Source organism: Perca flavescens, chromosome 7 (genome assembly GCF_004354835.1).
Source record: "Perca flavescens isolate YP-PL-M2 chromosome 7, PFLA_1.0, whole genome shotgun sequence".
Classification (NCBI taxonomy): Eukaryota; Metazoa; Chordata; class Actinopteri; order Perciformes; family Percidae; genus Perca; species Perca flavescens.
In genome coordinates, this window is record NC_041337.1 from 30,131,724 (window position 1) to 30,156,147 (window position 24,424).

At 40.2% G+C, this 24,424-nt stretch overlaps 1 protein-coding gene across 1 annotated transcript in view; it reads right to left on the bottom strand.

Moving 5' to 3' along the window:
- The window catches only part of LOC114559361 (copine-9), an 86,201-nt gene that overhangs the window by 46,081 nt on the left and 15,696 nt on the right, over positions 1-24,424 (bottom strand). The window contains exons 3-7 of the mRNA XM_028583956.1: positions 17,372-17,418; positions 15,213-15,316; positions 12,342-12,381; positions 12,108-12,110; positions 8,779-8,855 (exon numbers count right to left, since the gene is read on the bottom strand). Of these exons, the coding sequence (XP_028439757.1) occupies positions 8,779-8,855; positions 12,108-12,110; positions 12,342-12,381; positions 15,213-15,316; positions 17,372-17,418 (271 nt within the window). The remainder of the gene's footprint in view (positions 1-8,778; positions 8,856-12,107; positions 12,111-12,341; positions 12,382-15,212; positions 15,317-17,371; positions 17,419-24,424) is intronic.

Below are 24,424 nucleotides of genomic sequence, written 5' to 3' on the forward strand. Positions count from 1 at the left end.
ATCAAGATTTAATGTCAAATATTTGATTTTCGGGCTGATAAAGTTTAACATTCCCTACAGAAGAAGAGCAGCAGCGGCAGAAGTGTTTTGTCTTCATGCCTGTCAGCATGAGCAGGTCAGATGAGACCTGAACCACCACATCAGATGGCAGGTGACGGTCCTCTGTGTGTGTGTGTGTGTGTGTGTGTGTGTGTGTGTGTGTGTGTGTGTGTGTGTGTGTGTGTGTGCGTGCGTGCATGTGTGCGTGGGTGCGTGTGTGCATGCTTGCGTGACGGAGAGAGACAGATAAAACATTAGACCGAAAGAGAGATTGAGCATGAGTTGAGAGATTGGAATTTTAGTTTGAAAAAGAAACTAGGCTGCCAAACATAAAGGGTAACTACCGTTTTTTTCAACCTGGACCCAACCATATTTTCTTATGTTTTTGTGTCTAAGTGACTGACGGGAACAACAATCTTTGACACTGGTCAAGTATTAAGTGAGATTGCTGCAGTGGCGAAACAAGCTACAATGTTAATTAATAGGACAATTGTGCAGCTTGTATTTATGTTCACAAAAGTGCTCGTTTTGCCACTGACAGGCTCAGATTAATATTCTAAGTGTCTGACAACATTACGGAAAGGATTTCTAAGGAGGTCGACCTTTCTGTTAAAGAGTAAGATCCTTTTTTTAAACATAAAAACATCCGCGAAATTGCGTTTGCTAAAACCAACAGACTCCATGTAAATAAACAGTAATTTTAGCATCGTAAAATACACTTCATTCAAAGTCGACAGAAACAAAATATGATAATATATATATTATGAAATATTATATAATATGAAAAGCTGTTTTGGGTCGTCTTTCCACTTTTCCAACCATCACAACTCTAGTTTCGGTTGAGATAAACACATAGTTTACCGATTTACATGTGAAGACATGTTGGCTCTACATGCTAAAAGTATGTTTTTTTAAATGGAGTCTGGTGGGTTTAGTGCTAGCGACCTCAGAGCTGTTTCTGGTTAAACAGAAAGGCCTCGAAGAGGTTTTAAAAAGGTTTATCTCTGTAGGGTTCCTTTCCATTATGTTGTCAGACACTTAGAATGATAATCTGAGCCTGTCAGTGGCAAACAGCACTTTTAGTGGACCAAACTGATGCTGAACATTTGCCCCATAGGGTTACATTGCAGTCCGGTCTGTGGCTGCTGGTTACAGCGTTCACGCTTAATACTGGACCAGTTTCAAAGATTGTTGTTCCTATCAGTCACTTACACACAAAACCATAGGAAAATAGTGTCCAGGTTGAAAAAAATGGTATTACCCTTTGATGGTAAGTAACAACATCTTAATTATGTAAATCAAACATCAAACAGTAAATGTTAATCAGTGACCATGAAATCCATGACCTTTAAATATCAGCAGGTTTGCCTACTAGCTTCTATAGTAGATAGCTATAGGCAAGCAAGGCTATTTAAGGTTGAAATGCAGCAGCTCATCTAACTAAATAACCTTGAGTTGTCATATTCAGTGGAATAACTGTAAAATTAATGACACAACAGCAGTGGGCAAAATAAATCATCATTTTCAAATACAAATACAGTGAAAAACTCTCATCAACTGCCGTGATATCAGCTTCAATGCAACACTCACTGGATCCTTTCATCAGCAACAATGTGTACACTTTGTCAATTGAATGGCGTAGTGTACGGCATCATTTTGCAGGCTGTCATTAATTAAAAATGGGACGAGTGAATGAAAAATTGCAGACAATATTGATGGTAGCTATTTAGAAATGGTGTGTTTGTGCAGGATGTCCTGGGTTGTCCTAGTGATGGTTCTCTCTGACCAATCCGTGGTCTGCAATATTTGAACTCCACCTGCTAGTGTTGGCTCAGCTCGCTTGGAACTTCCACCGAGGTGGAACCAAAATAAGTGCCAGGTACTATCCACAACTTTTGCTAATGGAAAACCAAAACACAGCAAGTTGAGTAGCTGTGCCACACCATGCAGTTGATGTGCGACATTAGTTTAGTGTGTTGGCATGGTAATATTTTGCTAACATCTGCCAACTACAACTGAGAATAATTGGGATGCTATTCATTTTGCAGGTATTTGGTCATAAACCAAAGGATTGGGCAAGTTAAAATTTTGACTTGATGATGGCGCTGGAGAGAAGTTTAAGGGATCATCAAAGTTCTAACAATTCATCCTGAGGGAAACTTAAATGTGCAAACCAAATTACATGGCCATCCATTTCATTAGCAACCACAAATGTCAACCTCATGGTGGCTCTAGAGTTAAGTCAGAGAGTCATTAAAGTCATTAGGATTCATCTTCTGGGGAGTCTGAATGTCTGTGCCAATTCATCCCATAGATTGAGATATTTTGTGGGGTAATTTTGGGGTAATTCACCACAGAAAAGGCCAGGGGGATCGCAAACGTAATCCTCTCTCCAACATGAATACTTGTACCACATTTCAGTGATATTCATTCAATAATCTGGGCCAAAGAGGTGGACTAACCACAATGGCCGAACAGACCCTGCCATCCCTAGAACCATGCTGCTAGCAGGGCTAAAAATTCAATACTGTCATTGATTTGCAACATAATAGCCTAATTCATCTATACATTAAAGAGATATGGCAACATTTCTAACAATTATATACATCATCACATCACCCAACCACAAATAGCTCTTTAATACAATGAAGTCAACATCTCTCTTCAATTTAGTCATAATGGGATAATGGGAAATCTGGGATCTCGGTCATGGCTAAATACAGCAGAAGCCACTTTCTAACGATGTGTTCCTACCTGGCTGCCTGCATTATAGTGTGATGCAACAGGACGACATCTGCAGATGCCCCCTCCAGCTCAGTAACAGTAACATAACACTGCCTGCTGCAATCTGCCACTGTTTGCTACCTCTCACAGAGCAGAAAATATCTTATTTTGTGTGTGGCTGACAATTCAGTTTTTTGGCAAAAGTTTGTGTGTGCTGGTCTTTGTCAGCCACAGAGCAGAAGGCATCCCAGCAACTGCCCTCAATTATACACCCTGCCCTATGACACACTGCGGCGACAGACTGACCAATGTCTTGCAGCGAAATCCAGACATACAGTATATAATTTCATGACACAGGCTGGTTTGCCATCATACACCAAGCAAACATCCCTGAGGACAGCTTATTTAGTCAACTATCCACCTCGTCAATCTACATCTGGGAAACTGGCAGCATGTGGGATTGTTAATAGATCGGCCTCATTTTTTCACATTACATTTACAAATGGGTGATTTGTCTGGTTTTTCGCTTGCTTGTCAACTCCAAGTAGTGATGATGTGGTAAAGATAAGAAGTTTGTGCTCATGCTCAGTACTGCTCTGCTTCCTATATAGATGGCTTCATACATCACATATGTAGGCCTAAGTATGTGTGGCTATGTGTATGATGGTTTATGTTTCTCTCGACAAAAATCAATTCAAGTTTAAAAGTCGTATGGGTGTCCATATAATGTATCCCGCCGAGCTCCCCATTTATTTTTTCAAAAGGGTGTATTTTGGATCATTGTTATACTTTTACCGCCTCGGCTAATAGCCCCCCTCGGTTACCATAGCAACACACAGGTAAGTGGAAAGGAGTGCTTAGGTTGCCACGCAGCATAAAGCCTATTTCTAAAACTGTTGACCTATAAAAACATACACCCACCAACATGAGGAGGCTACCAGAACCATAAATGTTTCGGACTCTTTGTGTGTGTGTGTGTGTGTGTGTGTGTGTTTTGAAGACTGCAAATGTAGAAAAAAAAAAAATCAATAACCCAATATTATATACAGGGTCTGTGTTGTCTTTGTCCTAGCTTTTTTATTAATGTTTGTGTGCGTCTCTTCTCCTCTCACCTCTTCTCTTCCATCTTTTGCCCTTTTTCAATCTCCTTCACATATTTCTTTTCCTTTTGTTGAATTACTTTCCCTGTCTTCGTCTCCATCGTCCCTCTTTCCTTTGTCTACTGAGATGTTACCCTTCACATACCTCCCTTTTTCTATCTCCCCTTTACCTCCCTTTCTCCCTTCATCCTTCCATGTTTCTCCCCCTGGGCTTTGCTGTGTCTGATCTATCAGAAGCTCCAGACAGCTGTCTTTTCCCTGCAGGCAGCCATCAGAGACACTGACCATATGGGAGGAATAGTGATTGTCCTCCGTTGGTTTATAATTGTGTTGTTTCCCTTTTCATTGTTAGCTTCTTCCTGGAACACTTCGGTTCCTTTCATTTTGCATCTCGCTGAATCTTTCAGGGAGGGAAGTAGAGGGGACGTAGGTTTTTTTGGTGACAAAGCCACGGACACAATGTGTATAGGGAACAATATGACAGTTATGTACCTCTGCTGTATTGTTTTGCTCGTTTGGGCCGTTTTGTAAATTCAAAACCTTCATTTTTAAATGGAATTTTTGTCTGGGCTAGGATTGTTATATCCATGGCAGAGAACATTTGAGATAAAAAAGGAAAAAGAAGCAATTTGTTGGGATTATGGGAAATAAAATGTCATCTTGAGTGATATTTGTAATTGTACATTTCAGTGCAGTACAACACACGTACAGAATATACAATGGTGTATTACGATTTCTTTCTTTTTGTTTGAGTGCAGTTATGATTTTAAAACTGCATCAATCAAAAAAAAATGTATCAACAAAAGATCAAATGACTATATAATGTTAGGTGTCGCTGGTAGAGACAAACCCTCATTACCACCCCATTCTGCATTGTTTCCGGCCACAGCAGCAGCTGTTTTCAGTAAAAAAAAAAAAACCCCCCCCGCATTCTACCTGCCCAGCACCAAATGGCACTTACTTAGCAACTAGCTGAAGAACATAGTGGAGCATTTAACAGCTAATGAGGCTTTTTTTTTTTTTAAACGCAAGAGTTGGTGTTTTTGCTTTTTCATGGAGTCTGATGAAAAGAAAATGTCAACTTCTAGCAATCCAAAACTCACTTTAATATCTAATGGAAAATAATTGAAGGTATTAAACAATTCCATTGCCAGGAAACATAAATCATACTTAAATGTGCAATATATAATATCCTGCCGCTACTGGTCTCTCAATCCAAACAATAACAAAAGACAGAGCAATGCCGTCATTGCAGTCAGTTTCATCACTCAGGAGGTTTTTACCGGGAGTCTAATTATCTGCAGAGCTCTTCTCCTCTCCAGAACAAAATGGACCCAGTGATTAAAACTGGTTAAAAAAAGTACTGAATAAAGCAGTTTCATGTTAAAAATCAGTGCTTCTCCAACGCTGTTCTGCAAGTTGGATGGAGGGGTTACGAGCCGATAATTCAAGCTCAGATAACTTAAGATTCACACGTCCGATGACTCAAATCTTTTATCTGGTTAAATGATATAGGCCTATAGTTAAAAACAACCAAGATCTAAAAATTGTATCATAAAAATGTGGCTTAAAACTGAATAAAAGTCAATTTATGAAAGATTCTGGCAGACAACTACAATGCTTGGCGGGGATATGACGACGGGGGACTTGATTGGCTATTTTGCTTTGGTCATGCAAAAATCTTAGCAAAGTCACACACGCATCTCGCGACTTTGGACTTGTCTTTAAAGTTCGCCATAAATCTGCAAATTGTTTCTGCAACACCAACTCTCCAAGCAGCAGAAGGCTCAGGCTACATTTACATTGCTACATTTTGGTTTAGAAACAAATATCTTTTGCCGTTTCAGAGCCCCTAAACCGGAGTCATTTGAAAACACTTCTGACCCCGTTTTGGTCTGGTTTGGTTTGCGGTCTCAACAGCCGCAAACAGAGACCTTTGGCAACACCAACACTGACGCCAACGTTTCGCTGCCTGATTGGGTCATGATGTCGCATTCTCTGAGACTAAGCTACTAACGTTACCTTGGCAACAACCACCCCCATTCTCCACTCTCTCCACTGGCTTCCCGTCTCCACCAGGATTGAATACAAGGTTTCCCTCCTCACACATAAATGCATCCATGGACATGCCCCTCCCTACCTCAAAGAACTTATCAACCCTCAAAAACACAACACGCTCCCTCCGCTCCATTCACTCAAACCTCCTCCACATACCCAGAACCAGACAATGGGAGATAGGGCCTTCTGTGCTGCTGCCCCATGTCTGTGGAATGCCCTCCCTGACACCTTGAGGGCACCTCCATCCACTGACTGTTTTAAAAAAGGCCTTAAGACATTTCTCTTTTGCAAAGCTTTTGGTCCCTTTTAGATGTTTTATTTTTATTCTTGTATTTTAAACTACTTATCTTTTTGGTTTTTTTATCGTTTTTATTTCTAACCTGTAGCACTTTGAGATCTCTGATGAAAAGTGCATTATAAATTAAATGTATTATTATTAACCAGCAACGGGCGGAGTATACGTGCTGCCTCCTGTTTACCCCAGCACGTGCATGCCCAGTATACGAGAATGTTCATGAGATATGTGGTTTGGGCACGTTAGTTTAAATGGAGATTAGTTCTTCTACTGGAGCTAAAAACACAGCTGATTTTAGAATCACATCCTTGTTGATTTAAAAGAATACATTCAAGAAAACAAAGCGCAAATTTGATTTAAAAAGTTGGCGCATCTTGTCAGATATTTCCCATTCATTTAATGGATAGATTGGGCTGTTACAGTATCTGTACGATGTTGGAGAATCCCCCCTGTCAGTGTCTTTAATCTCCATTAATCACAGCATAAGTCATTATAAAACTTCAGACAGAGGTCTTATTGCACGTAACTTTTTACTCATGTCACTTTTCTCATTTCTCTCCTCAAGGTGAATTCCAATAATAGATACAGTGAAAAGATGATTAATCACATGGAACTTATGGCAGGTTTGTGAGTAACTGTCCTAGTCTTTAAAGTCCATTCAATTAAGAAAAGGGAGGCATCAATCTATATATCTTTTCTTGCCAACGTGTGTGAGTAAGTGACAGAGTTGGCAGGGTTAAAAGACGGCGTAAAATTATGGCTTGAATGTCTCCCTCAACGAATTTCTATCATTTTGACATAAGGTTCAATTACAATTTTTTCATCAGTCTACAGAAATTGGTATCACATTCACTTTACATCCAATGATGCCAAACTGTTAAATACTACTGCTCTCAGACTCTCTCTCTCCCGACTCCCTGTTTTGTTCTTTGCCCCTCGCCCGCCCAACACTGTGGCATGTGGGCCGTCGGACCATAACCAGCTGATTGTTTGTTCTGTCTGAGCATGATAAGCTCTCTAAAACATGCCAATAATGCTATTGGCAGGGGACAGCTTTAGGGCCATAAACTGGCCCCTAGCTAAACTAGCCCCTAGCTGACTCATCAACGAGTCCAGCTGAAGAAAGTGGCAGTGATTAATTTACTGTACTACCATTCCAGACAAAAAGCTCTACCAACCTGGGCGGACTTGTTGTTGACAGAGTGGAGTTTTAATTATACAAGAATATGTATATGCAGAGCTGTTTCTGTTGGTTGAGCTAAGCCTCCATGAGCAACGCCAAAGAAGCTTTAGGGAGTACAAATTAGCTGACTGGCAAACTTGGACAGCAACTAGAGATAAATATGAATAGAATATAGCACGCAAATGATTTGAGTTTAAAAATCTTGTGACCTTGGAAACAGTAGTTGTAGGAGTGAAAAAAGTCTTAATTTAAGGTTGACTTACTAGTTTTTTTCCCCTCTTAGATCTTTCAACTGCTTCTCACAACCTTACTCAGTGGGCGTAGTACGAACAACCCGAAAACATAATGCCTCCGGCCACAGCGTTCATCGGCATGGAGGGATAAAAACAACCATTCAAATCGCGTTTCTCTTTGTCAGGCAAACATGCAGCTGTGCGGCAGTGACAGGCAGTTTGTATTTTTTCAGGACAGCTGAATAAATGAAAGGGGAGAGAGAGGGGGAATGACATGCAGCAAATGGCCGCAGGTCGGAGTTGAACCCCGGGCCTGCTGCGTCGAGGAGTAAACCTCTATATACTGTATGGGTGCCCGCTCTACCAAGTGAGCTATCTGGGCACCCAGTGACAGGCAGTTTTAAAGATTCTGATGCATATGCTGCTCTATATGTGTTACTGTGAAGAATACTTTCCCTGTACCTTGTATTATGAGTCCCACATTGTTATTATAGGCAAAACATGGGGAATTGAAATTGATTCAAATCTGGCTCGTGACTTCTCTGATCTCTCTGTCTCCCAGCATTCCTTTCACTCCTCAGAATACAGTGTGTTATCTAACAATGCAGAGATACAATACAAGTAAGGGTTTGTGCTTGCAATGAATCTGCCCCTTTTTAAGTATGTGAAAAAATATTGATTTACATATCACCAAGCTGAAAATATGAGCGTGTTCTCTTTCTGCCTGTCAATATTCAAAGTTATACTGACGTCCTTGACAAAAAAGATACTGTCGCAAGGAGTCGCTTTTGTGTATAAAAAAACTCAATACTACTTAAGCAACAACAACTCAGTGTGCAATGATGCAGCAGACTGATCTCACACACTCTGATCTAACAATATAATAAATGAGGCTATCTAAACTTGGTGAGTCCATACACATTGCATTAGTTGCGATGACTCATATGGTGTTGTTTTCCACAGAAGCCATCAATAAATATGGGACGAGAGACGGCAGGGGACTGATTTCATTCTCACTTTGCCGGTCTCAAGAAATTATTAATGTGCATCATTTCTACCATGAATATGATTCAATAACCGTAACAAAAAATAAAGAAACGTCTCATTGACACAAAAGACAGGATTTTAGGATGTTGGGGGACTTACGAGAGAGTCCTCTCCAGCCGCCCTCCTGTGGAGCCGATGATTTCTCCCAGAGTACAAAAGGTCTGACCCAGAAAGTCCTTAGGGGGGGGAAACATAGAAGAGAGAGATAGTTATTTGCCAGACAGGACCAAGATACTGTATATTCCAGCCAACAGTGAAGTACCGTAAATATGGCATGCAGATGACTTAGCCGTCTTCTGTTCCTATTGTCAAATTTGACCCATTTTCAACCAAATTGCCCCAAAATAACTGGGATGCATGTACGTTGTATTGGACCCATGTAACGTTCTTCGCAGGTAAAATGAATTATTACTTCCATCATTTTTGCATGTTTTATTCAATTTCATAGCATTTGAAATAAACGGTTTAAATGGATTTAAAACCGTATCTTGACTAAACTTTGACATAGACCAGTCTGTGATTCACTCAACATCCTCTGATCTTAACGATTAGTCAAAATAATGCATAATTTCAGCTTGTTTTCAAACTCAAAAATTAGGTATAATGTCATTTAAATTAGGGTTATTGACCATGAATAAAAAAAATACGTAAAAAAAAGAGTCAAAAGCATCAAATGAAGGGACAAAAACATAGTAAAAAGCGGCAAAAAAAGTTAATCTCAAAATTTTGATACGATAAGGACAAGTTTATGGTTGACGGGAAGACAACACAAGTGTTAAAGAACACTTTCTTTCCTGTAATCATTCCTCCTGTTCATAATGGCCCTAAAGGTATTCTAATGCTTTATTAATGTAGGTGATCGGGACAAATCCCACAGTCCTTCCATGCAAATAGGCTTGTATATATCGATGATTAAAGGGATGATCGACGATTTGTTTTTCCTACGCCAATATAAAGGTGATTTTAACTTACTATCAAAACTAAGATGTTATTAAAAAAAAGTTTCTGGTGGAGCAGCATGTCTGCTCTGCTGAGTCCTGTTAATCAGCACAAGTGACAAATTACTTTGAAATCCCTAATTACGAACCAGTTTGCCATCTCTTTTCCATGGATCTGACACCAGGAGCAGTCAACATTATGGATATGATTTGGATAGTGATATTAAAGATAATAACGGAACATGATGCTGTGATATTGTCCTACCAAGCACAGACTCTTAAAAGGTAGGCGTTGCGCAGCGCTGTGGAGGAAGGTCTGGCAAAGCAAGACTACACTCTCAAATTTATTGCATACGTTTTTCTTGCTGGCATTTCACTGCAGTGCAGTGACGGAACTGCCCCACTTTCTCCTATCCCACCGCCGCTACCTTGGCGATCAGATTGCTCATCAGTGATGTTGAGTAACCACAATTGTTGATATGAAAATAGAAACAAACACACAACATGCAAAAATGTATTACAAAGCTAATTTGACGTTTCTGTGACTGTGTAAGACAAATAATGAGGATATCCTCCACACGTACAGTGTTTTTGGTACAAAATTACCTCTTTTTGGTTCCCTGCAGTGTTTCCATGCTGAACCATGGCAGAGGGATAGTAACACAAAGAGAGAATTTGGAAAAATCAAATATGTCCTCCTTAATTTGTTAAAGGTCCCATGACGTGGTGCTCTTTGGATGTTTTTATATAGACCTTAGTGGTCCCCTATTACTGTATCTGAAGTCTCTTTCTTTACACCTATCGCCATTTCTAGCCACTGGGGGACCATAGGCAGGCTGGGGGAACGCATATTAAAAACTCATAAAGGGAAATTTTCATGCCAAGGGACCTTAAAAACTCAGACTGCTGAAACGTCATATTAGCTTCATCTAAACTTTGGAAATTGTTTTTGCACGGAATGAGAATTGTGGATTGAAATTTAGATCACTTTTGGAAGGAATCTCTTGTTGACCAGCATGGCAGCAAGGAATAGTTGCAGCAAGTAAAACCTGTTTCCATCTTCCAACGGGCACCTGACTATTGTTTAAGACAAACTATTTAAAAAAATATGAACGTACAGTATCCTTTAATAATGCCTTGCTTTTTACAATTCTTACTATTCGGGAATTGTACACAACTCCAAAGCCCCTTTCCCACTGGACAAAAAACCTGCTAACATCTGGCTTTTGTCTTTTGTGAGAAAGATTACAATCGGCATGTATTCCCGGGACAAATCACCATTCAGTAGTCACTGGTATTTATCGACTCCAGCCCCGATCGGCATTGTGGAAACATGACACCCGGGTGGATACCCCAATTTTCGTGGCAATGTGAAAGGAGTCTATCGCCTATTTGTAGATGGTTTATCCGCATTTAAAAAACCTGCATGTGCGCGCTCATTTTGGTGGGAAAAGGGTAGAAGACACCAGTGTGCTCAGATTACACACAGATTCCCATTTATTTGAGGTGCTCTTAAACTTTTTCAACATATGAGTTCATAAGTTAGCACAGGGGAACCAGTTCATTACAATTTATTAACATTAAACTAATTACTCTACACATTTGTGGACCTTGAGTGCTTTCATAAACCGGGTTAGGTAATGGGCTCAACAGTTATGAAAAACCATAAAATCAATAGGGATAGTAATAAAGATATTCAAGTTATTAAAAGTTCCATTAAAGTGTAATCTCATCTTATTGAAGTGTCACTTTAAATTGAACCTTAAATTGAGGGTTTAATTCCACATTTTATATAAGCATGCATTAACCCAACTAGGTCAAGCAGAGGAAGCCCTAGAGGGGTGCATATTGTTCTGGTGCTTGGTGACTTATTATTCCTAAAAGCAGCAGTGCATAAGGCAAATGTCAAATGTATGTTAGAAAAGGAAGAGTTTTCCCCTTCAATCAGCATTTTCATTTGAAGTTTACAACCAGAGTAAAACATATGGCAACATGAAAAAAATCAAAAGAGATGACATGACACAGAAAAACTCCTGCACAGCAACAAGGGCAGAGCACAATGGCTTGATGTCTGTCAGGTGTGGGCGAGCAAGTGTAGGTGCGAGACCCACAAACTGAATATGTGTGTAGGTAAATGTCCCGACGTGAACAATCTGCTGTAGCGCACTGTCTCAAAGAACAACAGCTGCTTTCACTTTGAAGTTGAGTTCTGAAAGTTGCTTTACCTGATCAGATGATGAAATACAGACAGAGAAAATGAAGAACAAGACTACGTGGGAAGCTTTCGGGGTGAGAGCTGTTGGTGTTTGTCCTTGATGAAATGAGATGAAAGAATGGGAGAAAAAAACACAATCAAATGAAAGAGAACGAAACACAGACAAATCACAAAGTCTCTGCTGGGCACACTGAAATATATTGGAAAAGAAAAAAGTGAAATGAATGAAGGATATTACAATAATAAAGTAATCTACATAGGTGTACATCACTCACCTTCTGCTCTCCCACGTGAGTTGATTTGGTAAGAAGAAAAACAAGGCTTGGTCACAAGACGGATTTACAGTATACTGAACACCAAATCACCATCAGCTGCTGGCCTCATTCACTGTACATTAGCTTTAACAGTAGTGTGAGTAATGCTGAATACAATGCGATACATTTGATGGCTGATGGATGTTGTCAGCGCTGAGTCAAAACTGTCATTGGAGTTTGACATACTGTACTCACGTATTTGGAAATGTTACAGCTTCTGGAGTCCACATTGTACCTGCGAGAAAGAAATAGGTCATAAGACTGGAACTTGCGACAATGCATTTAAAGAGATTTTGTGCATTTACATGTACGGATCCACTGGTATTAGTCTTGAAAGATTGATCTGTTTACTTCCAAAAGCAACACATGTTTTGTGTTGGGCAGTAACAACATTACTGTGTTATGTGTAAAAATTCTGTCATAATGTTGCAGTTACAAACAATGCTCTATCAACATGGGGGCGTCAGTATATTTGCTGACTGAGTTGATTTGGAGGGTTTATAGCTTGACTCAGGGGCTGAAGGAGGGGGAGTCAACGACTAAAATATATATAGTAGGGGTGGGCGATACTAGGAATTTTGGTATTGATCCGATACCAAGTAAATACAGGGCTAGTTTTGCTGATACCAATACCGATACTTTTTACTTGTAACGTCACGATCATTGAATAATTTTGTGATTTTGCCTTTAGTTAGTTGATTATGATTATGTTAAAACACAGGACAAAGATTTTAGGCAAATCTAAATGTTTTAATGTGTTTAAGCAAATTGGTGGTGTTACCACAGTGGCAAATTACTTTTTTTGCACACATCACGTGGCAGTGTCCGTATCAGCTGGAGTGAATAAACTCCACACAGCGCTTCTCTTTCTTTCCGCCATCATCACGGGCTCTCACTCTTCTGACTTTCCGCTCTCCGCCTCCGGCAGAGCGGGGAGGAGAGAGAGAGAGAGAGAGAGAGAGAGGGGTGCGCTGTTTGCACACTGCGCACAGACTTGGAGAGATGCTGTGCTCGCTTGAACTCTGAGAGAAACTGCAACAAAAGTATCAATCTCATCATGACAGTATCGATCCGATACCAATACTCATCTTGGTATCGATACTATCAATATTTAAATCGATACGCCCAGCCCTAATATATAGGTATACCAGCTAACTAGCTGGTAAGGCTAATCAGTAGTGGTCGATCCAAATATTGATAATATCGATACCAACGTTGGTATTGATACTGATCAATACTAGTGTAATGGGATTGATACTTTAGGTTCAGTTTCTCTCCAGTAGCCTATGCACTGCTGCGGTTTCAGCAAAGAGGCGACCTGGCTGTCTGTGTGAGTGCCGCTGCTTTCAAGTTTCTCTCCTGTCATAGCGAAGAGCTGGCACACTTTGCTCCTCCTCCCCCTTCTTTTGATTCGATGTTGTATCGTCACCTGACTCAGCAACGCCAGGCAAACAAACAAACAAGCAAGCAGCCAGGCCCCGGCGGCGGCCAGCACCACACACACACACAAGCAGGACAGAAGACGGCAGAAGAATGGCAGAGAGGAAGAGGAGCGCCGTGTGGCTATATTTTCAGGCTTAAAATGAAACAACGGTAAGCTGTAAAATTTGTAAAAAGGCTGTAAGATACAGTGGTATCACAACAAAATCATACAAGCATATGATAATTCTGTCCTTGGTTTTTAACTTATTAATGATCCAAATGTAAAATCACAAAAACACTTGGGCTAAAGGTCACGAAAATTCATCCACCCTAATTATTAAAAAGTATCCTATCAGTGATATTGGCCCTGTATTTACTTGGTATCGGATCGATACCAAATGTTGCAGTGTTGCACACCACTAACAATCAGGAATCACCTTGTTATTTTTGAGTCAGAGGGTGTTCAAGAGTTTCAAGAATTCACTGAGAGTTCTGGAGTACTGTAGCACTGTGCCCTACTCAGACTAAGCTAAGCTAATATCTAAACTTGCTTTTAGTTAAGCTAGCAATATCTAGCCTACGTTTATCTCTACAGATAGAAGAGACATGCAGGTTTGGAGTTTGTTTGTCAAGGTAAGTTTGCCAAAACTGTGTTGAGCAATGGAAAGTCATGTAATGATGTAACTTCAGCATTCAGGAAAAAATGCTTATTTGTTTCTCAAGCTTGGGTGGAGAGAGAAAGCTCGAGCACTTTTTAACATTTGGGTTTGTGTATTGATTAAATGACTAGATATGTTAGCTTTAGAGGTGCTGGTAGACATATTTTTAAACTTGGCAAGAACCATGCTAGCTAGTCGTTCCCCATGCTTCCACTCTATATGCTAAGCTTGATTCCCAGCTCTAGATTTATAATGGACACAAAGACATGAGAAATGTATCCATCATCTCAACTTTTTCCTATTTTATTTATTTTTTTATTAAAATGACTTAAAATAGCCAAGAATAAAAGAATATCAGAAAGTGTTATCTTGAAACTCTACTGTAGTATCTGGGTTGTTTCACAGAGCTTATTATTTGGAAATTACCTTGCACTACAGGAGGGATGCTCTGAGTTTGGAATTATATAACACCAGCATAATAGTATCATCACAAACAATGTTCATGTTCAATCTTTATACAAGCTTCTACCCTACAGACCCCACAATAAAGCAATGAAAGCACATTTCTGTGTCTTGATTAAAGCTACGGAGGCATGCAAGTGATCTTTCCTTGTCATTGATTAAGGACAACAGGTAGGTGAACCAAACAGAATAACCAAGTGGGCATACAGACACCAAATTAATCAGTTGGGCTATCAGGCAACCTTGGCAAGTGACTTTTTTTTAAATCTCTTTCATGATTGGACATCTCAGCATTTGATTTTAGCAGTGATTGGCCTGTTCATTTATCCTAATCGGGCAGAATTAGCTCTTTTTTTTTCACTTAATGGAAAACCTGCAGTGAAAGAAATTATTCAAATGTAATCAAAAGCATTGCTATTTTTGGTTTGGTTACTCTGAATGCATAGCATAGCATAACGTTTAGAATTAAATAAATTCAGATTCATCCAGAAAAAGTGAATGAAAAACGGTGAAGACTACTTACACATCAAACCTTAGATTTTGTTTCTCTTCAAAGAAGAAATCCAGGACAAACTTTCTGACGAAATCTGGATTCCGAGTGTTATCGATTACCTCTGTCCTGCCAAACTATGAAAAGGAAGAAAGTGATAATTGGTGGTAATATCAGCATTGAGTCATAAGTCAATGCATGTTATTAAGCTCACATTAAGAAAAATAAGAAGTGACTAAAATTCATGAGATTCAGCAGCAGCCTATTACCATTGTAACATTTCACACAGGATTGGAATCCATAAATACAAAATATGACCGCACTACTATCACACCTTGTGCTATGTGTTAAATCCTGTGTCCCTAGAGAAATCAGAAAGCTAAATTAGAGCCACATTTGACCCAGCTCTTCACCCGGCAAGTCCACAGAGTCCTGCGAGTCCAGCCTCCCTCCTGGGCCCGGCTGTCTGTCCATCTCCCTGACAATCACACCGGTAATCTCCCCGGTGGACTGCCAGCCTGGCCTCCGCGGCCTGGCCCGACTGCACCATGTAATGAGCTATTGATCTCGGCACTGCCTCACCGCAGTCTCAATACATCGATTCGTGTCTTTAGTGCCCTGCGCACATAATCCCTGCTATCAACTGCGTCCCCAGCCTGGCCATTACCAAGGCCTTGCAGGGGAGCGTAGTGGACCTTAGAAGCCACCTGGGGTATCGACTCGAAAAGAAAAAACATGATATTTCCTTGTATTGTTTTTATTTTTGGGGCTGGAGGCCTTTGGTTCATAATCTCACTCAGGCGTGATTTGGTTAAGAGGTGCTGGGGCAAGCGTGAAGATGAGGGAATTACTTTGTAATTTTTTTTTCATTGTCCTAGAGTAAGCAGAGCAGTTAAAAAGTCAATTTGTGGTTTCCGTATTAGGCTATGTCAAATGGCTCTAACCTAACCCTTTGATTATTTTTTTTTGCTTGCTAATGAGAAATGCAAATCTGTCCCTCAAAGGACACATTTTCATTTACAAATTATATATCAATTTTTGCCATAATGCTAAACAATATGTCAAAAGAAAACAAAGGAGTTGTCAGGTTTCCATTCAAGCACAATTTTGTGCTCATGGTGTGCATGGCTGATAGCGAGATGTTTACTCTGCTGATTGCAGCATGATTCATGCCGTGTTTTTGATTAAGCCCTGCCACACGAAACAAAATAGGTGTGAGGTATCTTGAAGTGAGGGGATCAGCGGTGTTAAAGCCTTCACTGACACATCAGTGTTGACTCTGAATATGCTAATGAGTAAATACACAGACTAAAGACAGAATGTCATAGGCAAATAAAACGAGGCAAAATAGGGCTGACATGGTAATATGTCTGTGTGCCGCGGCGCCGAACAAAAAAAAAAAAAAAAAAAAGGAAAACTTTCTAAGTAACAGTAATGAATGGAAAAGTCACATAACCCCGCCTTATAAAATAGTGACAGAGGGCGAGACAGTAAAAAGTTGTGAAGAGCAGACAGGGCATATTTGATGAGACCAAAAAAAGGAATCTCCCTTCTTTTTCTGGCCCTTAATTAATGATATGAATTCCTTTTGTCTAATAATGAGATCCTTTTTATATATTAACTCCTTAACCTTTTACTATTAATTCATCAGTTTGGGTGAGGTATATAAAGCTCTAATTCCCTATCTAAGTACATTTCAGACAGTGGTTACACTCCTGTGGGCAAGTGAAGAGGTTGACACTTTCAATTTTCTTCAAAAATGTTCTCAGGGTTTGCAGTGAGTTTCCTCTGGACTTTATCTTAATAACCCCCTTTCTTAGCCCTGGGTGAAAAGTCATTAGCATCGAGGAGAAACTCTTGAATTCAATAATTTAGCATTCAGAAAAAAAAAAAACACTGATCTGGCAGACAGTTAGACACTAATATTGGATATTGGGTAACACTTTACTTTTTTAAAGTTTTCTACATAAGAGTGACATGACACTGTCATGGACACATGAACCCTAACTCTAACCCTAACCATAACTTGTCATGACAAAACCAAATGGCACTTACTAAAAGAAGCGTTATGTCATAAACGTTTATGACTTGTTTATAATGTTTTATGTTGACAGTGTCATGTCACTCTAGAAAACTTCAAGTAAAGTGTAACCCGATATTGATATTGAAGAGAAAAAGGGTACTTAACTTACCTCCCTCCATTCTTTGGTTCCCACGGCCTGCAAATACAACACGACCACTGGGAGCGAGAGAGAAGGAGAAGAAGCCGAAGGGGAAGAAAAAAGAAAGAAGCTATTCAATTTTAGTGATTGGACCTGTTGGCAACTGCAGCACCTGACAGATATTACAACACTCAGGTAAGGAAATCAATGCAATCCACATCCATTTCTGTTGGATCTAGTGTAGCTAAAAGCAAGGTCAATAATCCCAACAATTACAGCATTCAATCTATAATGAATAACCTGAATAAATTCTCACTTTTCTGCCAGGTATCCCTGCATAACAATTAGGGGTGCACGATTCAGAAAATGTCACTCAATTATTGATTTTTAGGCTCAAGATTCGATTCAAAATCGATTTTCGATTCAAAAACTATTCACAGTATGTAAATGTAGTTACTTTTCCTCCAAGTGCCGTCAGCAGGTCAAAAAACTTCACAGGTCTAGGGAAATATCTTTCCATCCACCAGATAGACTGGCACTAACATTTGGTACAGATATTTGATTCCCCAGAGGATAAATCCTAATGACTTTGGTGGCTAACTTTACATTTTGTTTTATGACCAAATAGCTTCAAAATTAATGTAATTACCCAAAGCCTTTGTGTACATGCTAACACACTAAACTGAACTATTACATATAATGCAAGATAAATAAATATTTCTCTATATATATACACACACACACACATATATATATATATATATATATATATATATATATATATATATATATATATATATATATATATATATATATATAAAATTAGTAATCTTATACCACCCACTGACCAATTATTATAATTATGATTACTGCTAGACACGAAAAACACATTTTGAGCGTTTTATTTTTCAAACAATTTGGTTTTCTTAACAATGAACATTACAGCCTCACAAAGTTGTTAGCATGGCGATCGCTTAGCGAGTATCAACTTAAAGGACCAGTGTGTCGGATTTACTGGCATCCAGCAGTGAGGTTGCAGATAGCAACCAACTGAATACCCCTTCCCTCACCCTTTCCTTTTTTAAGCGTGTAGTCGAAACCCACGGTGGCCTTTAGGTATTGAAAAACGTAAAAGGCCCTCTCAAGCTGGCGTTTGGTTTGTCCGTTCTGGGTTACTGTAGAAACATGGCGGTGCAACCTGGCACCCCCTATGTAGATATGAAGGGCTCATTCTTAGCTAACAAAAACATAATGATTCTTAGTTTCAAGTGATTATACACTCATGAAAACATAATTATGAATATTATATTCCATTTCTCCTACTATATCCCCCTTAATCCTACACACTGGGCTAAAAAGTTAAAGTATGGGTCCCCTGACTAGCCATTATTTGTGCTTCACCGTTTACAGAGTCCTACTGTGGTTTGTTCACCAAACCTATAGTCTTCTGAGGATAAACTTTGCTTTGAGTACGAATGCATAAATATGCAATAAGGCAGAGGCAGCGCAATTATAACCCACAAATTCATCATGTTGTTATGTTAAGATTAAACGTATGTGAATTATTTTGTTTAATCAAACAAACAACACTAACTAAAGGCTCTAATGGCATGTATTAATAACTGGCCAAGTGTTGTTTGTGTCTAGACGGGCACCATCAGCCACTGTGTGCTTTTGTGAAGTTTGGACACCAGCTCTAATGAACTTCAGACTGTCTCGACCGGCAGACAATTAAAACCACATTTTCCCTCCTAATTAACAATTAACAGAGGGGAGATAACAGAAAAAGGGCAGCAGACAGCAAACCTTTTGGGCATTGTGTCTTTAGAAGAAAACTCTCTTTTCTTTGTCAGATTGTTAACCATACGGGAGGCATACAGTGCTGCTTAAAAGGGTATTACAAGTTATTTACTTTGTGAATCCAATGTTAGCCTTCAATTAGGTTACAGAACAAAAAAACAACACAGACAAAGACACTCCAGGGGTTAAATTAGCCTGTATCAAAGTCGTACCCCAATACTCTCTCTGGCCCAGCAACTGAAATGATGCAGAGTATGTCTCTTTATCAGACATCAAAGTTACAGGACCTTGATGTTTCCCCAAGGTTGCAGAGTGACATCGCCTCAGCCCGACAATGGGCTCGGACTAATCCGCGTCGCGGCTACATCGGTGCCGTCCGTGTCCTAAGAACCTGACTGATTGCCTGTTTTATGGAAAGTGACTGGGAAAGGAAAGAGCCCATCTGGTCAGCCATGGAGAGACCAAATCACTAGGCAATTCGTTGTCTCTCCAATTCCTACTCCAACTACAACTCCTGACAATAGTCTGGCTGCAGGACGGGTACCCAGGTGACTCTTAACATGAATGAATCGGAATTGAGCACAAATCATACGAAGTTCTTACGTAGAAGAGAGTTCTGCTAGGACAGAAAAATTATGGATCTTCTGCAAAAAGGCATGCAGACATTTTGAGGGGCACATATTTTTAATAAAAAGGGTACCACCACACCCACTGTAATGTCCCAATGCCTCCTCCTGAATGCACCTCTTGTCTATACCTACATAACTACTTCCAACCTTTACACATATAGAGGCATACATACTATAATGGAGATAAAGTACAGAACTACTTCCAACCTTTACACATATGGAGACAAACATACTATAATGGAGAGGAAGTACATAGCTACTTCCCTTTGCTGCTTCCCTCAGCTCTTTCTTCCTCTGTCTTGGTCACCTCTTTAAAGGGGGCATTGTCACTGCAATGTGCAGCATTATATAATTTTCAAAACCACCAACTTGCTTTCAGGTAAATATCAAATCTACCTGCACAGGAAAGCTCATAAAGCTCCATATTACAAGAAAAGCAATAAAAAAAATAGAATTATATATAAAGCTAGCGCTAGCAAAGATTACCCAGATAAACATTACTATGAGGCTTTGTGTTATTGTTATATAAAGGCAACAATGTATACCTACCAGCAATGCAATTGTATGCAAAATAGTCTGGATCATAGAAAGTATATTTCTGACAATCAGCACATAGCACACGCGCAGAATGTCCGCTTTCTGTGTGTTGTTGTTCTCAAAATCCCTTTGTTACGGGAAACGACAGCCTTCAAACTAGCAAGCTACACTCTGAAAATGGCAAGTTTTAAAGAAAATCTGGATTGTGCAATTAGTCAGGCCTGCTTGGTTCTTTTGGGGAATGATTGTAAAGATTTACAAAGATGCATCTCATAACCCTTAAATTGCCACTTCGACTCCTCCATTTTCCTCCCTCCCTCCCACCAAGGAGGTTTCGGGAGAGACGCGAGGAAATCATGGGAGGAGAGAGGAAACGAGGACATCTGATGTTATTGTCTGAATAACAACATTTATTTTCGTGTAACAGCAGTACTTTGGTGTACTAGAAAGAGCTGCAGCAAAGACAACATATTGTATTATTAATAATTGCAATAATCTGATCATTTATATTTATGGAGTTGGTCCAGAGGGGCACTTCTTTCCACAGCGAAAGAGGAAATAGGACAGCGACTCAAATTACTTCAACCAATATGTGTGCACATCCTTGACAGAAAAAAATTAATGCAATGCACTTTTTCACATCTAATTTATCTTTTTTCACAGATTGCTACACAAAGTAAAGAACATGTAATCTACATGCAAGCCCATTAAGGGACATTTCAATTCTTTCTATGTCAAAATGTCCATCCAATTAGTGTGTTAAGTGTAATTGAAAGTGGCAGAGAGTACTTTCGGACTCAACAGGCTAATGCCAGGCGAGCTGACAGCAGTCACCTGTGTGAAGTTCTTTTTTTCGACGGGGTATTCTTGCTGCTTGTCACTTGGATTTGCACTGCAGGAGAATATAATCAGAGAGTAGGCAGACACAGACAGGATGCCACAGGCTTACTTACAGGCTGGGGGCACAAGCTGCTCGCTGTGAGGGGAGGTGGTCGGGTGTCAGGAGTGTGGGGGGAAGAGGGAGCTAGAAAAGGAGGACTGTGGGAGGACAAAATGGAATAAATAAGGGGAAAGTCAGGGAGGGAAGTAATGTGGAATAGGAATGATGAGATTGGATGGTTGGATGACTGTTTGGGAAATAGAAGGAGAGTGGAAATCCACTGTCAGATTGTGGCAGATTTCAGCTGGGAGAGAAGGGCTTGGGTGTCAGAAATCCCTCTCACAGCAATTTTGGTCAGGTAGGGTGGGCCCACATCCCCACTAATCTATTGATCTGCTGCCAAGAGAGGGATAAGACTAGAGAGCCCCAAATCTTTGGAGGCCAATTCTTAAGCCTCAGTGAAGCAGCTATGACAAAGCTGCACAACTGGGAGCCAATATACTGTTGGGAGATACCCTACACCATGCAGGGTTATTTTTGAAGATCCAGCCATGTTGTGGGCCTAAATCACAGAGTGACGCTGCAATAGCGAAGATTACCCCATCACCCTTACCTGAGATTACATAAATCTAAGCTTGAACTAACCCTTGTGTTGACTTCGGGTCAAATTGACCCGTTATCAATTTTTTTGATAATTTTTAATTGAAATACAAGGAAAATTTTAAACATGCTTTGATATTCATTTCCTATTTCATATAACAAAAAATTAAATCACTAGAAAACAGAAATTAAATAATGCAATTTTTTTCATATTCTGAGACCGGATGTAGCATTTCCAATGCAGGAGCACGTTCTCTTAATATCCATGAGTAGCAACGGTGTAGCAGCCCGGTCTCATGGCAGATCGTGATATGGCAACATAACCGAATCTATTGAGTCGTGGACAGGACACGATAATGTCGTTTTCTTCGTGTGGTAATTACTAATTTTACAGCAATGTATTTCAATGGGAAGCACAGAACGATGACGGTAGCGAGTAGTATTGATAAGGCGAAAGTCCGCGTAAGGAAGTTGGTCGGGGTGGTGGATGGGTCAAACAACACAGGACTTTCACCCTAGGGATCGCGTTGCAGTTCCTTTCCTCGTTATTCTCTTCCTAACCACATCCCGTCCCAGTGTTTTCAGCATGTCCCGCGTGTGATGGTTCCTTTCCCCGTTCTTCTTTTCCTAACCACAACCGTCCCGTTGTGGCGTTTCATTTCCCTGTTCATGTGTGCCCCTGCACCTGGGGATGCGCCCGGGGATCGTGTCCCACATGTGGCGGTCCGTCCTGTTGTTGTGGCCAGCGGTTGGCGCCTCATTTCCCCATTGTTGTGTCCCCCAGAGCAGGTTCAAAAATCGTGACCTGTACACGTTCAAAATTCGTGAATAAAATGTCAAAATCATGACCTGTACACAAATCAATAAATCAAATGGCGTGACACCGGTTTGGGTGTAGCCTACCAGTTTTGCTTTAATCCAGGCTGCAATTGAGGGAAACTGTAGCCTAACTTCCTGAGCAACTGATCATCAATTTTGTGCACCTCTTTACATAAATATACATAAATATGGCATCATGAAATACATAAATGAGGCAATACATATAAAAATAGGTAGTCATTATAGTTCATTATATGTTTCACTTTCATTTATTTCAGGGGACTCTGATTTATTTCCGTCTATTTATTTGCACGTTATATTCAAAGGAAGTTTGGTTATCTCACAGACTCAGAGTAAAAGCAACTAGCAAGCCTGCCTGGCATCAGTGCATCAAAGCATATCTATCTGCAAAGAAAAGAAAATATGAATAAAACACGAGCGCGGCAGATTCGTCTGATTCCCAGCTTAGCTAGAGCGGGTAATGTCAGCTCTGCAGACGGACCAGAGTCAGTCAGCACCGAGGAGCGAACATAGAGCAGACCGGGGACCCAGATCTAGCTAGCTGCAGCGGCAACAGCGACCATTATAACATTAGATCCCAGAACCGGAGGTCTGATCCACCTTATCTGATTCCGAACCGCCGGTTACTTTCTGCCAGATCAGCAAGCTTAACGGCAGCAACAGAAAGTTAGCTGGGACCGGACTTTGGTGCTGTAACGGTAACGTTAATGTAACGGTAATGTTACAGCCGTGAACTGAAAGTCAAGTCCTCAGCTGGTTTGACTCTCTTCGGGCGAAGTTGTCTGCGGCAGGTAGAGACAGAGAGTCAGAGGAAGGCAGGGAGAGAGGGTAATAAATAAATGTGACATTATGAAATAAAAGTCCTTCCAAGCATAATCAAGGGTATAGGTTTCCGGCAGTGCAGTGGTAGCTGTCGGTACATGATCCGTTCTGCCTGCACGATCCGTTCTGCACATGCGCAAGATAATACTGTTTTACCGAGGATACGACCTGCACAATCTGTTCCACGCTAGCCTATGGCTAGCCTCCACCGGGAAGCTAACGTTAGTTTAGCTAACAGGTAATTCGGCTAACCGCTAGCTCACAGTCTAAAATAACGTTAAGGCAAACTTAATGGGAAAAGCAGGCTACAGCTAAATTAAGACTTTACAGTAATAACATTAAAGACAGTATTGACTGATTGTATTTTAAATGAGCACAAGTAAAGTAGAACTGACGTAACAGCTGTTATATATGTTAAAGTTTATTTTCAAGTTTTATTTTGAGTGTCTTTTAAAGTTATTACATGCTGTCTCAGCTAGTGGTTAGTCAAATTAGCTGTTAGATAAACGAACGTTAGTTTGGCTGTCAACCGGAAGCTTGGAATAGATCGTGCAGTGTCGTAAATCCTCGTACAACAGCGCATGCGCGAACGTTTTGCGCATGTGCAGAACGGATCGTGCAGGCAGAACGGATCATGTACCGACAGTAGCCTACACTGGCGCTGTTGCATTGGAAATGACAACATGGTGATTTTATTTTTTGTTATATGAAATAGAAAATGAAAATCAAAGCAAATTTTAAATTTCTCTCATCCCCTTTTGACCATGAAAAGGACAAAAAACGCCTTTTATTTCAATTTCAAATTATTCTCGAATAGATGGTGCTTCTGGATTAAAGAAAAACAGTCAAGAAATGGCAATTCAGTGTGCTTTCAACCCTTTTTTGGACAGAATTAAAGCGCCATCTATTTGGCTCAGAAAATCAAGAAAATGCACTACTGTTAGGTACAGAGCACAAGCTTTCGGGCAATTAGCC